General features: G+C 35.8%; 3 protein-coding genes across 3 annotated transcripts; 1 reads left to right on the plus strand and 2 right to left on the minus strand.

Annotated features, from left to right (window-relative positions):
• Positions 1-1,146: 1,146 nt before the first annotated feature.
• On the minus strand, positions 1,147-2,578 carry LOC128199229 (uncharacterized). Its single transcript, XM_052887805.1, has 2 exons — positions 2,521-2,578; positions 1,147-1,532 (listed from the first exon to the last, which is right to left on the minus strand). Exons 1-2 carry the CDS (start codon positions 2,576-2,578, stop codon positions 1,219-1,221), a joined length of 372 nt encoding a protein of 123 aa, XP_052743765.1. The 3' UTR covers positions 1,147-1,218.
• Positions 2,579-7,081: 4,503 nt separating this feature from the next.
• Positions 7,082-11,542, minus strand: LOC112046751 (von Willebrand factor A domain-containing protein DDB_G0286969-like). Its single transcript, XM_024083519.2, has 2 exons — positions 11,405-11,542; positions 7,082-8,514 (listed from the first exon to the last, which is right to left on the minus strand). Exons 1-2 carry the CDS (start codon positions 11,540-11,542, stop codon positions 7,228-7,230), a joined length of 1,425 nt encoding a protein of 474 aa, XP_023939287.2. The 3' UTR covers positions 7,082-7,227.
• Positions 11,543-17,174: 5,632 nt separating this feature from the next.
• On the plus strand, positions 17,175-17,841 carry LOC128199242 (uncharacterized). The gene is made up of 2 exons (XM_052887938.1): positions 17,175-17,450; positions 17,644-17,841. The coding sequence occupies exons 1-2, from the start codon at positions 17,175-17,177 to the stop codon at positions 17,839-17,841; spliced, it is 474 nt and encodes a 157-aa protein (XP_052743898.1).
• Positions 17,842-19,658: the final 1,817 nt, after the last annotated feature.

The raw sequence follows: 19,658 nt of genomic DNA on the forward strand, positions 1-19,658 counted from the left end.
TCACAAGATATCTAGAGCTCGTGCGTTAACCTGGCTCGAATGTTTGTACTATGTTTGTATGGATTTATGGTAGCCAGAGGGCCTAGTGGCAGTTTGATACTTTTGACGGCCTCCGTGGCGCAGTGGTATGCGCGGTAGATTTATAAGACGGAGGTCCTGGGTTCGATCCCCGGCTGAGCCGTTTGAGGTTAATTGGTTCAGGTCTGGCTGGTGGGAGGCTTCGGCCGTGGCTAGTTACCACCCTACTGGCAAAGACATACCGCCAAGCGATTTAGCGTTCTGGTACGATGCCGTGTAGAAACCGATAGGAGTGTGGGTTTTTATCCTCCTCCTGACAAATTAGCCCGCTTCCATCTTAGATTGCATCACTTACCATCAGGTGAGATTGTAGTCAAGGGCTAACTTGTAAAGAAAAACATAACGATCACGTTGACGTAAACGCGAATTTCTAAGGAATTGAAACAGTGCCATCTAGTGGCACTACTGCTCAACTGTTTCAATTCCATATAAATTCGCATTTACACTATAGTAACAGTATAAAGACAGAGACTTGGTCGCTAACTATGGGCCTGATAAGAAGGCTCAGAGTCACACAGCGGGCGATGGAACGAGCTATGTTAGGAGTATCTCTGCGTGATCGAATCATAAATGAGGAGATCCGCAGAAGAATCAAAGTCACAGACATAGCTCAACGAGTTGCGAAGCTGAAGTGCCAATGGGTGGGGCACATAGTTCGAAGCGCCGATGGACGTTGGGGTCCCAAAGTGCTGGAATGGCGACCCCGCACTAGTAAGCGCAGTGTTGGCCGACCCTCCACCAGGTGGACTGACGACATCAAGCGAGTCGCAGGGATTCGCTGGATGCAGATAGCTCAGTATCGTGATGTTTGGAAGTCCCTACAAAAGGCCTATGTCCTGCAGTGGACGTCCATCGGCTGATATGATGATGATGATGATGAACAGTATAAAAATATTGAAAAGTCCCACTAGGCACACAGGTTTCAAGTTAATGCGCACGGGCTATATTAAGCTATAAGTCATTTGCTCGCATGTTAAGGTTACGGGTGAACGATCAGTTTAATTTGTTTGTGAGTTTTAACTAAAAACATAGAAAACAAACGTTAACTTTATAACAATGTTTATTTTAACACATTAAAATTAGGCTGTGGCTGTTTTTCGTCACATGAACGATCAGCTGTTATGTTCAGTTGGTGTGTATTTAGTAGTAGACTGCTGGGTCGGGAAGGAAGTCATCCTCAACGTGGTCGACAACTTGCACAAGTGATCCTTCGTCGTTGTGGTCGACAACAACGACGGGTGTGGGTTCGATTTCATCGTCGACAAACTGGATAGGTGTGGGTTCGATTTCGTCGAACTGTTGTGGTTCAGTGTTCACGTTGATGACAATGTTCACAGTTGGTCCGCCGGGGACGTTGACGGTGATGGGCTCATCAGCTTCAGGGAGGGCGGGGAAGTTGATGAGTTCGGGGACTTCTTCATCAATTGCTTGGTTGTCTTCAACGATGACGGGAGCTATAACGAAAGGATATAGTGAATTTACGTAGAATTTGGGATACAATTCATCAAAACTAATAATTGGATAAATTCTCCATAGCTTCATGGTAAACGCTGGAATCACGCGCAGAGGTCGTTGGTTCGATCCCCGCCTACTAGACAATCGTACGATGACTCAGATCAAATTGGTTTGAGTACGATCGTAAAGACTTATTAGAAGGTGTACAGTCTTTTTCGATTAATTGGAAGAGAGGAGGAATATTGGTTTTATTTACAAAATTATGGAATATTCTTTGAAAATTACATACATGCACATAGAATTATTTTCATGAAAGAAGTCCCGCGGTTAAAACGTGAACTAAACTTGACAGCGCCTTACACAAATGACAATTAGAGCGCCATTTCCAAATGACAGAGAACGCCATTAAGACATTAGCGCCGCGTGTGGGACTTCTTTCATGAAAAGGACTTTACGTACTTTCAAGTTGGAATGTATCACTTGCTTTTTTATTCACGAGATTCTTAAAAGGTAAATTTAATCGATAACTCAGACAGGCACTGCATATCTTTTTTATTGTTAACATCTGTTATGTTAACAAGTATTCCTTTCATACTTGTTAACATCTGTTTCTATACTATATATTTTTGCTACATAGTAGCCTATATTTTGTTCCAAATTTCAATACATCTCAATATTAAAATTTATCATAAATGGATTAACAGTTTAGCCGTGAAAAGCCAGTCAGATAGGGACGGACTTATCTTGAGATATAAAATTAGTCATGATCATAGTAAGGACATGCTGGCCTCCTATCCACTATTTTGGTCTATATTATCAACTATTAAAATGAACATCAAATCAACTGACAAAATGCCATCTACCTGCTCTATGATATCGTATATGTCAACTAGCTTATGTCACAGATAATGGTCGATGTTTGTTTTGAAAGACATTAATCAATTAATAATAATTAATTTCGATAATATCAATTTATAAAGTACGTACCAGGTTGAAGAGCCGCGGTTGCGGCAACCAAAGCGGCGAGCACTACGATGAATTTCATCTAGAAAAAAAAAAATTCATTTAAGTAACTAAAAATCTAAACTTTAATCAAACATAGATACTAGCAGATGCGGTTTCATCCGCGTGGTTCTTGTTCCCGTAGGGATACGGAGATAAAATATAGCCTATAGCACTCAGGGATAGTGTAGCTTCCCAACAGTGAAAGAATTTTCAAATCGGTTCAGTATTTTCAATGCAAACAAACTATCACATATGTCCTCTTTATAATATTAATATCGATAAGCAACATCATAATTATCAGCCTGCCATTCTGAAATAACTCTTTTTCTTGTCATACTGAAATGAAAACTCAAGTGGCAAGAATAAAACAAATAATATTTACCTAAATACATAATTTATAATTTAGTAGATATTTACAAGTAAGTACAAACGCATTCAAAAAAGTTATAAAGTTAAAATTGCCGCGTGGCACAAAGACCTTGCTTTCTTTCTGTATCCAGGGACATGGGTCCGATTCCCACAAATGAAAAATAATTGTGTGATGAGAGTGGGATTTATATAAACTCGAAAATTATAAGTATGTATGTACCTATATATAATTAATAATAATTATCTGTTATGTATATTCATCAGTTATTTTACTATAGTACGATTATTAATTCCAGTCAGTAAAATGACAAGTGCAACTGTCACTGAAATGTTATTTTACTAGTTTTAGTGGTTTTAGTGACAGTTGTATTTACTAGTAAAATGTCATTTCAGTGACAGTTGCACTTGTCATTTTACTGACTGGAATTAATGATCGTACTTTAACTACCCATACGATAAGCTGACGTTTATTTTTGGGGCTAGATGTCAAACTCAAAGTCAAAATTCATTTATTTCAAATAGGCTTAGTTTACAAGCTCTTTTGAAAAGTCAGGTAATAATATTAGACTTAATGATGATGTGTATTGTCCAAATTTATTTATTTATTAAAATTATAGTATTTTACTGGATTATTATAAAACAGGAATATGGAAAATAATAAACAGACTTACGTTTTACTTTTGGATTTAGCGTCCACAAACAATGCTATAGAATTTATTGGTCGATTTATATATCGGTACAGTTATCACAAAAAGCCGAATTATGTCGATTTAACGGTTTTAATTTACAGCTATTCTTAAATAGGCTAAACACATCAACATATATCAAGTTTTGACACGAGTAATTACAAATTGCTTACGTAATAAGCGTGCTTTACGTATAATTATGGTAAAAGACCCGTGACGCTATATTTTTTTATTTTTTTCTTAACCGACTTCAATAATAGGAGGAGGTTCTCAATTCGACGCGTATGTTTTGTTTTTATTTTTTTTTATCTCATAATGTTAATTTATTATCCAATTTTGATTTTTTTTTATTTGTAAGAGTACTTACCTAACTATACTTCCAGTATGAAAATCAGTTTAGTAATTATAAAATAATTATGTTAAAATCAAAATAACTGAATTACGTCTTTGAAGTCGGATCCATTTTTGTATTAAAAATATTATTATTCTTTACAAGTAGCCCTTACCTCACCTGATAGTAAATGTGATCTATTATTGCCAACCCATTCAGTAGATTAGATAAAAGAAAGAATAAATAGTTAAATAATAATGATCGATGGGGAGAAAACTACAGTTTTTAAGTTTTTATTAGGTAATTACCTACTTCGACGCTCTTTACTTACCCCTGCAAGAAATCGTCAGAAAAATTAGTTTTGTTAATCCAGCGTTATTTCCTGAAAAAAAATCAAGCTTGTAGAACTAGAAATCTGTATATATTATACTTCCGTTTCCTTTATTTTCGGCCAAATTACATGTACAAAATAAAAATTAAAAACCTATAAAAATATGTTACTGAGATTTTATTATGACGAATAAAACAAACAGACAAATTAATAATATTCTAACCGGTAAAAAATAGTTACAGTTCGAAAAATTCATATTTATTTCACAAAAAATGAAAAAAAATCCATTTAATACCCGGCTTCATTCAATTTAGTAGATACAGATAGTAATAGATAAAGTCTAGTAAAGGCCTCGTGAAATATGTGTTTAGGGTACCGTACTTTAAAATGAATAAAAACTAATTACAAAAAACCTAAACCTAAATTACAAAAAAAAAAGTAAACATCATGATTGCAAAAAATCTGTGTTAATTTTGTCAAAATAATATTTTACATATTCAAAAACTTTCATGTGAATATCTCATCATTGTAATGTGTAAAAAAATTATAGCAAATTATTATATATAATCTACGTTAATAATTGTGTCAATAGTTCCTACTTGGATATTTTTTGAAAAACTTGGTGTTGCTTTATAATAAATTGAAAGAAAAATGTATTTTTTGAAGTTATTTTTCTCATTTTTCACATACGTGATTTAAATTTTGCAAAGACGATATTTACCAACTGTTTTTTTTTTTTGGAATCTTTGCCAGCCAACGACGAAAGTTAGTGACATCTTGATATACTTACTGGGTGTCCCGTAAATAGTACGACACTCTCTAAAATAACGCAATGTTATATATGGTAGCCGTACGGTTTTTAAGTTATATATTGATTTTTGTACAAAATACAAAATCCCTCCTTCAGTGCAGTTTAGTCATACCATCTACTGAAAGCATTGATTTTATACTTAGTGATTATTTTTGAATAGTTGCTTCAAATAATGAATTTTTTTATGTTAAACAATTTTTTTTGTATGTACTTTTACAGTTAAGTAACAGCACATGGTATGACTAAGCTGCACTGTACTGCACCGAACTGCAGGTAGGGGTAGTAATTTTTTACAAAAATTTTGTACAAAAATCAATATAACTTAAAAACCATACATTTTCGGCAGACATAATATATATAATATGTTACCGTCAAATTGTAAAATAAGTTAGTTTATAATCTCACTCGCGATATTGTAATCTGTCGTTATATTGTGAACTGAACATACTGATTACAATATAACTTGTTATTTTTCAGTATATCATCTATCGAAGTGAAAAGGCTAAATTGCAATCTTAAAACGTCAACTGTCCGAACTTGCCCCTGATTGGTCGGCCTTACAGCAATCTGTTCTGTGTCCATAGAGTTAGGAAGTCAAATAAAATACTTCAAGAATTGTGTCATCACGTATTTATTTACTATTTATTATACCCAAAAACTGACCTAAGTGCTCGGCAGGTTATGCCAGTCTTTACAAAAATACGTAATCTACAAAAAATTCAAAATCTACAAAAAACAAACCTGACTTGGAGTTATTATCTCAGAAAAACTACTTATTAAAATAAGTTGTTTGATTTGTATAGGTAGGTACCTATCGAAAAATTATTATCGTTTGATAATTATTTATTAAACTGAATTAGCGATGACGATTTACAGCCATGATTAAATAGCTAAATACCCAGTCTGACAAAGGTATTATGTCTACTTATACATGTATATATGAAATTCATGCATCACATCTTTTGCAAGCAGTCTACTTGCAAAGGCCTGCATTAACCAGATATATTTTATGTTCGTAATTACCTATATTATACCATAGACCATAATATTATGGTATACCGTAAATACGGACAGACAGACAGGTAGAAAGACAAAAACTAAAAAATATATTTTTGACTTCAGTATCGATCTTATTACAATGTCTTCCAACTAAAATTTTCAAAATAATTTCAATGCACCGAATTTGACCATTTAAGTTCAAGGATTTTAATTGAAATATTCCATTTTCAAGTTCAACTACCGTAGAAATTTTGACCGTTTTTTTTTTATTTTGATAGATAATTTAATTAAGTTAATTAAGTTTTGGACAAGATGGTAGATTCAATTAGTAGCAAATGTGTTCTACTTACTGCACCTGTATACATCAATGAGACACACACGTCATACCTCCTGATATCCCGTAAGAAGTAATAAGATATAAAAAAATGCGTTTTTACTTGGTCCATTGAATTTTTTACTTGGTCTGAATTGTTGAAACGTCTGTTACCTTACAAGCCAATACAGTTGAAACTCCACAACTATACTTACTTATAGTAAGAACATGGGCTGACAAACTATTATCTTCCATCTCTTCTCTTCTTTTCTTCTTCTCGGACCAAAGCGCGTTTGGAAACCTCGTAACTTTGATTTTAAGTTTTCGACTTTACTTACCTTAATCATGACATAACTTGACGTTTCAAAAGTGCTTGAAAACTAAGCCTAATTGAAATAAATGAATTTTGAATTGAATATATTGAAGTAGGGATGTCTGGCTATCTCAAGCTTGTTCTAAAAGAGTAAGTGGCAAAAATTATCACATCGTGTGACCAAAGATAACTGAAAAAAGTTGTTTATCACACGAATTTTGTTTTGTTTATTTTTTCATTTATTGACAAGTTTTTATTTTTTTTCAGTTTCAGTAATTTCGATTATGTCGTTACTTAAACTTTTTATTCTCAGAGCTAAATGAGGTTCTCCAATAAAAAGAAAGATATTAAAAATTAATGTATTTTATTTAAAATAGTCGGAATTTTGTATCCAAATGAATGTACAATTATTATCACAAATCTCTAATTGTATGAGTTACTGAGGTAACTGTTAGTTTGTTGTCATAGTGGGTCCCAAATTTTGTAAGGACTTAGTAGTAAATGTAGTAGTAGTAAAAGTTCCTCATGTAACTGTTTTACATTCTGTAGTAAACATCTGCGTCTGGTACGACGTCATCAGAGTCGACGAAATTAACAGGAGTAGGCTCGATTTCATCGAACTGTTGGGGTGCTACGTTTACGTTGATCTTGATGTTGACAGTTGGACCACCGGGGATATTAACTGTAATAGGTTTGTCTTCAGGGATGGCAGGTAAATTAATAGGTGCTCCGTGGTCTGGGATTTCAGGTAAATTAATAGGTGCAGGCACTTCATCATAGAGCTCGGGGTCCCAGACGACGTGTTCATCGACAACAACGGGTCCAATGGCTACTGGTTTTCCATCGACAATCACAGGTCCAACAGAAATCGGGCTTTCATCGACGATAGCAGGTCCAACAGAAATGGGGCTTTCTTCTTCGACGATGGCAGGGCCAACCCAGATGGGGTTCCATTCATCAACAACAACGGGTCCAACGCCGATTGGTTTTTCATCGACGATTACAGGTCCAACAGAAATGGGGCTTTCATCGACGATAGCAGGTCCAACAGAAATGGGGCTTTCTTCTTCGACGATAGCAGGGCCAACCCAGATGGGGTTCCATTCATCAACTACAACGGGTCCAACGCCGATTGGTTTTTCATCGACGATTACAGGTCCAACAGAAATAGGGCTTTCATCGACGATAGCAGGTCCAACAGAAACTGGGCTTTCTTCTTCAACGATAGCAGGGCCAACCCAGATGGGGTTCCATTCATCAACTACAACGGGTCCAACGCCGATTGGTTTTTCATCGACAATTGCAGGTCCAACAGAAATAGGGCTTTCTTCACCAACAACAACAGGTCCAACGGAGATTGGGTTTTCATCAACAATGACAGGTCCTACAGAAATTGGGCTTTCTTCTTCAACGATGGCAGGGCCAACCCAGATGGGGTTCCATTCATCAACTACAACTGGTCCAACGCCGATTGGTTTTTCATCGACGATTACAGGTCCAACAGAAATAGGGCTTTCATCGACGATAGCAGGTCCAACAGAAATTGGGCTTTCTTCTTCAACGATGGCAGGGCCGACCCAGATGGGGTTCCACTCATCAACTACAACGGGTCCAACGCCGATTGGTTTTTCATCGACGATTGCAGGTCCAACAGAAATGGGACTTTCATCGACGATAGCAGGTCCAACAGAGATTGGGCTGCCTGGTCTTATTTTATTAATAATAGCTTCTAGAAGACCCAAGATACGTTGCTCAGTCTCGGATGCAGTCGGCGCGGCTGTGGCCGCTACTGCGAAAACCGCTAGCACTAGAATAATCTTCATCTGCAAAACCAAACCGAAAATATTCATAAATAAACACACTTATCAACCGATTATTATTATTATTCATTATAATACAAAAAGATAAAAGAATAATAACGAAGATACTCGTTATTAATAATTTAATTTATTATTAATTAAAAAAGCTTGTACAACACTATTAGGTATGTGAGATATTTTATTCAAATATTATATTTTCAAAAAATATTTAATTTAATTCATTTCAACTCAACTTACGTTGTTTTTGTGCAAGTTCTCGGTAGCACTGCTAATTAAATCAATTTATATGATTTATATATCGCATTATTATCACCAATTGAATATAGATACTTTAGAAAAATGTTTTAATTTACAACCATGATTAAATAGGATGAATGTTATCTAAGTGGTGAAATATTAACCAAAATGTATTTTTCCTCAACAACTAGTAGCTATTATGATTTATGAAACTAGTAAATATAAATGTTACCGAAAATCTGTATAATCTGATAGTCTTTAAAACGCCTAAACAATGTATAGAATACCAAAAACGTATTACAAAAATGATTACATATCGACGTGAAAGTGTTATTTTTAACCGACTTCCAAAAAGGAGGAGGTTCTACGTTCGGCTGTATGTATGTTTTTTTTTTTTTTTTTTTTATGTATGTCCAGCGATAATTCCGTCATTTGTGGACCGATTTTAAAAATTCTTTTTTTGTTTTGAAGGATTTGATTCCAGGGTGGTCCCATTTTTTTCATGTCAGGATCTGATGATGGCATCCTGGAGAAATCGAGGGGAACTTTCGAAAATCGTAGAGACGGCTAGTGCGTTTGTTAGTGTTTCCATGAGGTATTTTAAACCACTACAATTTTATGAAGGTCTGGAGTTGGTCTGATGATGGAGCCGATACACAGACGATGGAACTCGTCAACGATTTACAGCAGGTACCTTTTGTTTGGGCTTAATTTATTTGTATTGATGAGAACTTTCCACCTAGATGGGTTGTGACTGTATTAAGGGTCTGATGATGAAGACGAAGGATAGTTAAGGGAACTCCTCGACGGTTCACAGTAGCTACCTTGTGTTTTGACTTGATAATTTTGTATTGATGAGAACTTTCCACTTGGATAGGTTGTGACTGTATTAGAGGTCTGGTGATGAAGATGAAGGATAGTTAAGGGAACTCCTCAACGGCACACAGCTACCTTGTGTTTGGACTTGATAAATTTTATATTGATGAGAACTTTCCACCCATATGGATTGTGACTGCATAGGGGGTCTGGTGATGAAGACGGAGGACAGTCACCTTTCACGTTTTTCTGAATATTATTACGTGTGGATAAAGGCGGAGTGAAATTTTGTATATGAGTTAAGGTAGTATTTTTAAAATTGGGATTGTACTTATCATAAGAAAATAACGTTTCAACTAATTGCTCATTATTTTTTGTTCACACTCTACTAACACTAAAAATTAAAAAATAAAAATTTTAATAAAAAAAATTCAACCGACTTCCAACTCAAAAATTAACCTAAACTAAAAAGCTAAAAATTACACAATTTCTGTGGTTCTTTCAGAAACGTTTCTGAAAGAACCACAGAAATTGTGTAATTTGAACGGCTTGAATTAAAACATCACTGGCTTGGCACCGCCTTCAAACTGATCAGAAGGTAGCACATAGGTAAAATGTTATTTTTTGCTTTTTAGTTTAGGTTAATTTTTGAGTTGGAAGTCGGTTGAATTTTTTTTATTAAAATTTTTATGCCAAGGTATTCAATACAATACAAATACATAATAATAGTATAATGATGATGATGATGATGATGATGATGATGATGATGATGATGATGATGATGATGATGATGATGATGACGATGATGATGATGATGATAAGTGTAGACATACGAGTACTATCCACGTGCAAAAAAATTACTTTCATGCATTTCATAATAACATATACTTAAACTACTTACGAACTAACATTATGGTATATTATTACTAATTAAAAGTAGCTTCAGTAAACTGACGAAGAGTTCCTTTAACCGTCCTTCGTCTTCCCTACCATGAATCCTATTATCAGTGAGAACTCATCTACATGTAAAGTAATCATAGATAGGTACAAATTAATGAAGCTCAAACAAAAGGTAACTGCTGTTAATAAAGATAACCAGTTCCCTCGTGTGTGCTTCGTCTTCATCATCAGATCGATCCGAGATCTTCATTAAATTATAGTGCTTTAAAATACTTAATGAAAATTGAAAATATTAAGAAATGCCCTAGTCGCCCCAACGATTTTTGGAAGTTCCCTTCGTCTTCTCCAAGATTCTATCATCAGATCCTGATATGATGACCATGGACCAACTGGAAAGTATACTATACTCTTTGAAACAAAAAAAAATCTTTCAAATCGGTTCAGTCGTCTTCGAGTAATCGGTGAGAAAATAAATATCTTTACGCCGGAAAAATTGAAGGAATTATTATTACAGTTATCATTTTTACGAATTACTGGATGCCTATCCTATTCCTATTTTCCTTAATTATTTTAAATTTAAAAGTATGATTTCTTTCAATCCAAGGTGTCTAACTCCATTCCAAATTTTAGCAAAATTGGTGCATTAATTTTGACGTGAAAGACTAACAAACATCCATACAAACTTTCCTATATTAGTAGAATGGAATAGCGTGCAATGGTTATACATAATATATGTGAAAGATCACGTTTTTGCATGATGTGATGATAATTAAGTAGATATATTAGTGATAAACAATCGTGTTGTAAATAAAGAGATAAATTTCTGTTAAGCGCCAATAAAATTAGCAATCAATATAGATGTCGTAGAGTAATTTATTAGACCTTGTTACGTGCCGAAACGATCAAAAGATAACAAATTTGACAATGAAAATTTACTAACGGACTTCCTCGTTTGTCCAGTCATCCAGTGGTAAGCCTGAGGCTTCAGATCCTGAGGTCCTTGGTGCGCATCCTGAGTCAGGCTATGAGATACTGAGCTAAGTATTCTTTCCTCTGAGACTAATTTGACGGCCTCCATGGCGTAGAGGTGTGCGCGGTGGATTTACAAGACGGAGTTCCTCCTGACTGGGCCGATAGAGGTTTTCTTAATTGGTACAGGGTCTGCCTGGTACAAAGACGTACTGCCAAACGATTTGCCGGTACGATATCGTGTAGAAACCGAAAGGATTTTCATCCTCCTCCTAACAAATTAGCCCGCTTCCATCTTAGATTGCATCATTACTTATCATCAGGTATAATTGTAATCAAGTTCTAACTTGTAAAAAATAATTTTAAAAAAATAATAATTTTTCTTTTAAATTCTCAGCTCGAAATTGGGAAGGTGGTGTTGCACCCCGTGCCTCAGAGAGCTCGTAAAAACGTCGATCATTATCATAAACATTCTAGTAGGTACAAACTAGCAGACGGCACGCGGTTTCACCCACGTGGTACCACAGAACAGTAAGACGCCGCGAACGGTCGTATCCTTAGGTTAAATAAATATAAATAAATATACTTAAACAATACACATCACTATCTAGCCCCAAAGCATACAGAGTAGCTTGTGTTATGGGTGCTAAGATAGTTGATATTATAATATTATATTCAATTATATACTACATATAAATACTTATATAATGTATAAATACACACAGACACTAGATAACACCCATGCTCATCACACAAATATTTTCCAGTTGTGGGAATCGAACCCACGGCCGTGGATGCAGAAAGCAGGGTCACTACCCACTGCGCCACACGGCCGTCGTTATGGATGTCCAGGCAACTCGTACGAAACGATTTGCATCCACATTTCCAATTTGCACAGCAAAATTTGGAATGCCCTTCCGGCGTTTGTGTTTTCTGACACTTATAATTTAAACACCTTGAAAGCAAAAGTGAATAGGCATCATCTAGGTAAGTGGAAACGGTAAGTAGACCGCATTAATGCTTTTCATCAGGCTTAATTGTAGTCAAGCGCAGGCCTAAATTGCATAATAAAGTGCTCGTTCTCGTAGGAATACGGAGACAAAATATAGCCTATGGCACTCGGAAATAGTGTTGCTTCCCAACAGTGAAATAATTTTTCAAATCAATACAGCAGTTTCACAGCCTAGTCAATACAAACAAACAATCAAATCTTTCCTCTTTATAATATCAGTATAGATTATATATAAAGGAAGAAACAAATACTCAAGTTGCCCGAAAAGCACTTTGAAAAGTACTGCAGAAACGTCCAGATACTTAGAAACACTGAGCTCATATCAAGAGGTTCTTAACCATCATGAAGACGACACAGTCCAGACTTATTACAATAAGATAATAAACGCTATTGAGAATAGTCTAAAAACGGCTGTTTCACCTAGCAATAAAAAGATACATTGCAGTGTTATATCTGAACGCACAAGAAGGCTAATAACGCGTAGAATAGACCTACAAAAGACCAAACCTAAATCAAGATCAATGAAAAACGAACTAAGTGCTCTCTACAAACTTATAAGCAAGTGTATAAGACATGACTACAATAACCACCGACAACAAACCATAGAAAGACACCTCAATGCATCAGGAAGCTTAAAAAGAGCATACAAAGCATTAAAACCACATAAGACGTGGATTGAGGGTCTCAGCGAATCAGATAGAGTCACACAAAATAGAAAAAATATACTCCATATAGCCACTACGTTTTACAAAACCTTATATGATGCCCCAGAGATAGAAAACGCAAGTACTCTACATTTTTATATGTCTCAGGAAAAACATATTAACACCACGGAAATAAATCCAGTAGAAGAAATAGAAATAATAAGAGAAATTAAGCACCTTAAAGTAGAGAAAAGTCCAGGGCCGGACAAAATAACTAACGAAGCTATAAAAGCGGCTAATACCATTCTTGCCACACCTCTGATGATTCTCTTCAATAAAATACTAGACACCTCTATAACGCCTCAGCAGTGGTCAGAGTCAGATATTATATTGTTATATAAAAAGGGCAATCCCAACGACATAAGCAACTACAGACCCATAAGCCTTCTGCCGTCGCTATATAAACTTTTCTCTTCAGTTATAAAAAATAGAATAATCTCTACACTTGATTCACATCAGCCAATAGAACAAGCAGGCTTTCGAAAAGGATACTCTACAGTAGATCACATTCACTCGGTAGAGCTACTTATTGAGAAGTACCAAGAGTTCCAACGACCACTCTACATAGCGTTTATAGATTACCAAAAAGCGTTTGACTCTATACTCCATTCATCAATATGGGAAGCTCTGTACTCGCAAAATGTAGAGGCCAAATACATTAGAGTGATAAAAAACATTTATAAAAACAACACCAGTAGAGTAAGGCTAGAGTCAACAGGAACCCCTATTCCAATTAAGAGAGGAACCAGACAAGGGGACCCGCCGTCACCAACGATTTCATTGCAGTACTAGAGACCGTTATAAACAAGTTAAACTGGAATACGATGGGCTTAAATATAAACGGAAATTATATAAACCATTTGAGATTCGCTGACGATCTAGTCTTGCTCTCTGAAAACAGCCTAGAGCTAGAGCATATGATATACACGCTGCAACAATCGAGCCGACAGTCTGGCCTAGAAATCAACTTCAAAAAAACAAAATTGATGACAAATGCATTAAAAAATGAAATTAAAGTTGAAAATACTTCAATAGAGTTTGTCGATTCGTACATTTATCTGGGCAAGCAACTCTCTTTTGATAATAAAAGTAACGAGCAAGAAATTGAAAGAAGGATAAAAGGGACATGGAAGAAATATTGGAGCCTTAAAGAAATTTTCAAAAGTCAAATGCCAACAAAAATTAAGAGAAATGTCATGAACACCTGTCTCTTACCGTCTCTCACATACGCCTGTCAAACATGGAAATTCACGCGAAATGTCAAGAACAAAATAAATTCATGCCAACGGAGCATGGAAAGAAGTATGATGAAAATCCGAAAAATTCAAAAAATTCGCAACTCTACTATAAGAGAAAAAACAGGAGTAATAGACGCACTAAACTATTCTATGAGATTAAAATGGAGATGGGCGGGCCATGTAGCAAGAATGAATGACGATAGATGGACTTCTCGGCTAACGGCATGGATAGGGCCTGTAGGTGCTAGAAAAAGAGGAAGACCTAGAAGTAGATGGGCAGACGACATTGAAAGGACGGCTGGAAAACAGTGGAGGAAAAAAGCCACAGATAGAGAGTACTGGTCATCTCTGGAGGAGGCCTTCACCCTCAAATAGAGGGGTTCGCACTAAATTTTTTTTAAACTTGATAAATAAGTATTAAAGTAGTTACTTTACTCAACCTCAAGTTTGAGTTTATACTTACAAAAATTTAAAAATTGTAATTAATTTTTTTATAAATTTTATTAACACTAATATGTATATGTGCTTACTTATGTGCGAAATAAAAGGCTTTTTTATTTTTTATTTTTTTTATTTTATTTATTTTATTTATTTTTATAGATTATATGCAGCAGAAAAAGCTGAAACCGGTAAGTGGCTCAAGTATGCCTCTCTGACAGAGAGTTACATATTTGTACCTTTTGCCGTGGAGACCCTTGGGCCATGGAGTCGCAGTGCCAAAAAATTTTTCCGTACTATTTCACCGCGGCTTGTTGCCTCGACTGGTGACAGAAGGGCTGGCTCATTTTTTGCGCAAAGGATCAGCCTGGCTGTCCAGCGCGGAAATGCAGCCAGTATTCTTGCCACCATTCCACGTGGGCATGATTTGTATAGTTATTAGGATAAGTTAGCTTAAGTTCCGTATTGTATTCTTTCTCAATAAAAAAAAAAAAAAGTATAGATTTGCGAGGAGATAAATAAAACTCGAAATTTCTTAAACGAATAAATATTTAATCATTTATATATTTTTTTTATTCAGAAAGAATACATTAAGGAACTTAAGCAAACTTATCCTAATAACTATACAAATCATGCCCACGTGGAATGATGGCAAGAATACTGGCTCCATTTCCGCGCTGGACAGCCAGGCTGATCCTTTGCGCAAAAAATGTCACCAGTCGAGGCAACTAGCCGCGGTGAAATTACTCGGTAAAATTTTTTGGCACTGCGACTTCAAGGCCGTAGTTTTTAAGGGGTAAGGGTCTCAAAATTTGAACAATTTGTAAAATTGATTATAACGTTGCCAGTTGGCATTTATAACGTTGTCAAGTTCTTATAATAGTTCTTAGTTACTATTTCACCAGTCTCTCTCTCACTCTCTTGAGTGAAAGTAAGAGAAACGAGACCATAGACTTCTGCAGTCGGTGGCGGCGGATGGCGATGATGGAATGTACGCGGTTGTGCTCGTATGGTCGAGATTCAACACTTGGCTCCAAAGGAGAATGCCCATCGGCCAATACAACGTCAACCCAGGGAGCTCAGGTATACCCCGTATAAAAGTATAGAAGAATGACCATCGGCCAATATAACGTCGGCCCAGAGAGCCCAGGTATACCCCGTATAAAAGTATAGGAGAATGACCATCGGCCAGTATAACGTATATAACGTATATAACCTCGTATAAAAGTAGGTAGTAATTAGCTCAATAAAAGTAATATTGCTTGTTTGATTGAACCAATGTTCGTTCGGATTTAATTGACGTTTATGAGGATTAGCTTTTTATTAACAAATTCGATAGGGATGAGATGATTTTGAGTATAATTATTTTCAAGTGTAAACCCGAAAATCCTAAGAAAAGATAACATCCGATCGTATTTCATTTCACAAATCATTAATAGCCTGGATTAAGAAGTAATTGATAATCAAGAATCACAAAGAAATATAGATAATTAAAAAAAACAGTTGGAGATAAAAATAATGATTGTATATAGCAACGCCAAAAGAACTACGAGTAAGTAAGTAGTGTTCAAAAATAATAAACAAAGTAGAAAATATTTAAAAGTTAAACGGTCTTATGATGTAAAATCAGAGGTTCCCAAACTTTTAGAAAACTATTTTCTAAATAAGGCTAGTTCCAGTGTAGCTAAAACTTGACAAAAAATGTGAAGATTCGATCTACTTGTAATTATAGAATATCGTCGGATATGTCAATGTCGTACTATATAATTATAAGCACTATAAGTACTATATAATTATAAGTATAAATTGTAAGCACAATTATATCAATTTTTTAATTTTAATTCTTACATATAAGAACTAATTGATTACTTGTGCTGTATGGGAAAAATATGTCTTCATAGTGTTTTTTTAAGGGGTAGGATATTTGCTATAAAAATAAGTAAATAAAAAATATTTTTCATGGACCCCCGCTTACGAATTGTGAACATTTTTTGTCTCGCCAACCCATATGACCCATAGCCCATGTGGAGTCTCCCGTGAACCCTGAGATTCGCCTGGAAACGTTTGTCTGTTGATTAACAGGCACCCCACGATTAATAATGAAATTTTATTAATCGTGGGGTGCGTAACATACGACATAATTATCTTGGTTTTTTTTTCGAGGTTAGAATCTGAGGATTAAATTTATGTAGCCTGTGTTACCCGGGCTTTTATTACGAATTCAATAGGCGCTACGATAGAACATACAAAAAATCATTGTATATGTAATAAATAATTGAATAACCTAAATGAAATAAATATTATTTTTTTAGACATGAAATTCCTGTTGATCGCAGCCGTTTCATTGCTATGGCCGTTGCTGGCCCAGCTCGCTTCATCGTCCCCGGTCCCGCCGGACCCGCCCCAATTATTGTTGACGAATTCTCCATCTCTGTAGGACCTGTCATTGTGGACGAGTACCCTATCTCTGTAGGACCCGTTGTTGTTGACGAGGCACCCATTTCCGTCGGACCCGTTGTTGTTGACGTGCCACCCATCTCTGTCGGACCCGTTGTTGTTGACGAGGCACCCATCTCCGTTGGACCCGTTGTTGTTGACGTGCCAACTATCTCCGTCGGACTCGTTGTACTTCCCGGTCCCGCTCCCGAGCACGTTCCCACTCCCTTATTTAGCTCTCCTCTGGTACAGGTCATCGTCAATGTCAATGGCAAGTCAGTTGGATTAAAACCTGAAACTAAGCCTACCCCAGTGATTGTTGTTTAGCAGCCTGAGATCGAGCCTTCGACAGATTGAGCCTACCACAATTATTGTTGTTTAGCAGCCTGAGATCGAGCCTACCCCAGTGATTGTTGTTGAGCAGCCTGAGATCGAGCCTACCCCAGTGATTGTTGTTAAGCAGCCTGAGATCAAGCCTCCCCCAGTGATCGTCGTCGATGAGAACGTAGTTCCTGAACCAGTTATCGTCTCTCCCATCGAGATTCACCCAGTCATTACCCTCCCTGAAGAACTGAACTAATCAACGAATGAAATGAATGAAAAATCAACCATGAATGTAACTTACTTACTGTGACGATGGAGGCGAAGACGAATGAGAGCTTTCTGCAAAGTATAAAAAGTTCAATAGCTCTAATATATTTTACGAGTAACATTATACAGATAAACTGTGTTTTCATTATCTGCAAGCTTACTTAACCTAAACGAAATAGTGTAGGTCTACGATCACCTCTGCCAAGTGGCACGTCGATTCTCTTTCTACGATCGCAAATGCTTCGAAAACTAGAAAAATGTAGGAGAATGACAGATCTTGAATCACGTGACCTGTCGATAGCAAATTTAATTCCCATACATTTTTCTAGTTTTTGAAGCGTTTGCTATTGTAGAAAGAGAATCGACGTGCCACTTGGCTACAGGTGCTGGTTTACCAAGTTTAAAATAATTCTGATCCAAAACTTTTAAAGTGAAAATAATTAACTTATATAAGTTGTAGACTGTATGACTTACTTTTGTAAGTAAGTGATTACCACTATACACGGAATACATGTGGAGATAACAGATCTACTAGTATGTCAAATATGTTTACTTTATTGTGAAACAATTATTAGTCTGGTCAACATCTTGGAAAGAGTGTTAAATACCGATACCACGAATAAAAAAAAACGGTTGTCTGTAAAGTCGGTTGAGTAGCTCATACGACTCCTCATGACGTCTAGAAAAAGTGTGAACATTTCATACAGGCACTTGGACAATTGAAAAAGTTATAAACAATTGAGTTTCACGAGTTAATATTTTTATTAAAAAATTCCCTCTCCCTCTTTAATAATCTTTAATTGGTTTTAATTTTTGCAATAGTTGATGTGTAGGTATGAAATTTTTGCACATTTTTTAGACGTCATGACAAGGCTAATGTTATGAGTAACCACACGTATTTTTAGTCCCAGTTTAACGCTGTTTCCAAGACGTTGATATGAATAATCTAATACAGTATTACTATAGTTATTTGCATGTACGCACTGTAGTTAGAAGTTTTCAAATCAGTATGTATAGTAACAAACTTGTTAAGTACTATACTTACAAATGAATCTAGGATTTGCTGTCAAAGACGTACTGTACCGAATAAATAAACTAAAAACCGGCAAAGTGTGTGTCGGGCCACGCGCAGTGTAGAGCTCCGTAGAATGCACACTACTGATAGCGATACCTCAATCCCCACAGTATGACGTAGACGAGAAAAAAATCATCCCCCATTTTTTTTATTTTCTTTTTACCACTACCCAAGACCAAGACCAAGACGTAATATATACTCAATATTACAGCGTTCTAGTTATAACAGACTCAGAGTTATCATACACAGAGTCTGTTATAACTACAAAACTATCGACTTTACCTAATTACTTAATAACTAGCTACAGAATTAAAAAAAATTATAACAAATTTTAGATAAAAAATAATAATAATAAAGGGTCACTTCAAATATGTTAAGAGATTGTAAGTAACACGGACATCTTTGGTTTTTTTTTTGTTATTGTTATCTTTTTAATTTACACTGGATTGGACTCTAGACTACTAAACCTACCGAACCGATATAAAAAATTCTTGTATAGAATTGATATCACACAAGCTACGAGTATATGTTATCCCCGTTTTTCCACAGGAACGGGAACTACGCAGATGAACACCAGAGCAACGGCTATTTTTTTATATTATACGATATCTTCCTCTTGTAGTGCCTCTCCGACTAGCGAAGGTAAGCGCTCAGTTTGGCATAGACTTCTTTATCGTTTGCAAGGCGAAATAATTGTGCGGCACTCGCGATACGATAACGATTAATCGATA

Source organism: Bicyclus anynana, chromosome 20, assembly GCF_947172395.1.
Source record: "Bicyclus anynana chromosome 20, ilBicAnyn1.1, whole genome shotgun sequence".
Taxonomy (NCBI): domain Eukaryota; kingdom Metazoa; phylum Arthropoda; class Insecta; order Lepidoptera; family Nymphalidae; genus Bicyclus; species Bicyclus anynana.

What these genes read in the sequence shown, in the direction of transcription:
- LOC128199242 (XM_052887938.1), top strand. Translation starts at nt 17,175, where the DNA reads ATGGCCGTTGCTGGCCCAGCTCGCTTCATCGTCCCCGGTCCCGCCGGA. An exon ending in CTATCTCCGTCGGACTCGTT is followed by an intron (nt 17,451 to 17,643) that starts GTACTTCCCGGT and finishes ATTGTTGTTTAG; the next exon opens with CAGCCTGAGATCGAGCCTAC.
- LOC128199229 (XM_052887805.1), bottom strand. Translation starts at nt 2,578, where the DNA reads ATGAAATTCATCGTAGTGCTCGCCGCTTTGGTTGCCGCAACCGCGGCT. An exon ending in AACCGCGGCTCTTCAACCTG is followed by an intron (nt 1,533 to 2,520) that starts GTACGTACTTTA and finishes CTTTCGTTATAG; the next exon opens with CTCCCGTCATCGTTGAAGAC.
- LOC112046751 (XM_024083519.2), bottom strand. Translation starts at nt 11,542, where the DNA reads ATGGAGGCCGTCAAATTAGTCTCAGAGGAAAGAATACTTAGCTCAGTA. An exon ending in CTGGACAAACGAGGAAGTCC is followed by an intron (nt 8,515 to 11,404) that starts GTTAGTAAATTT and finishes TTGGTTTTGCAG; the next exon opens with ATGAAGATTATTCTAGTGCT.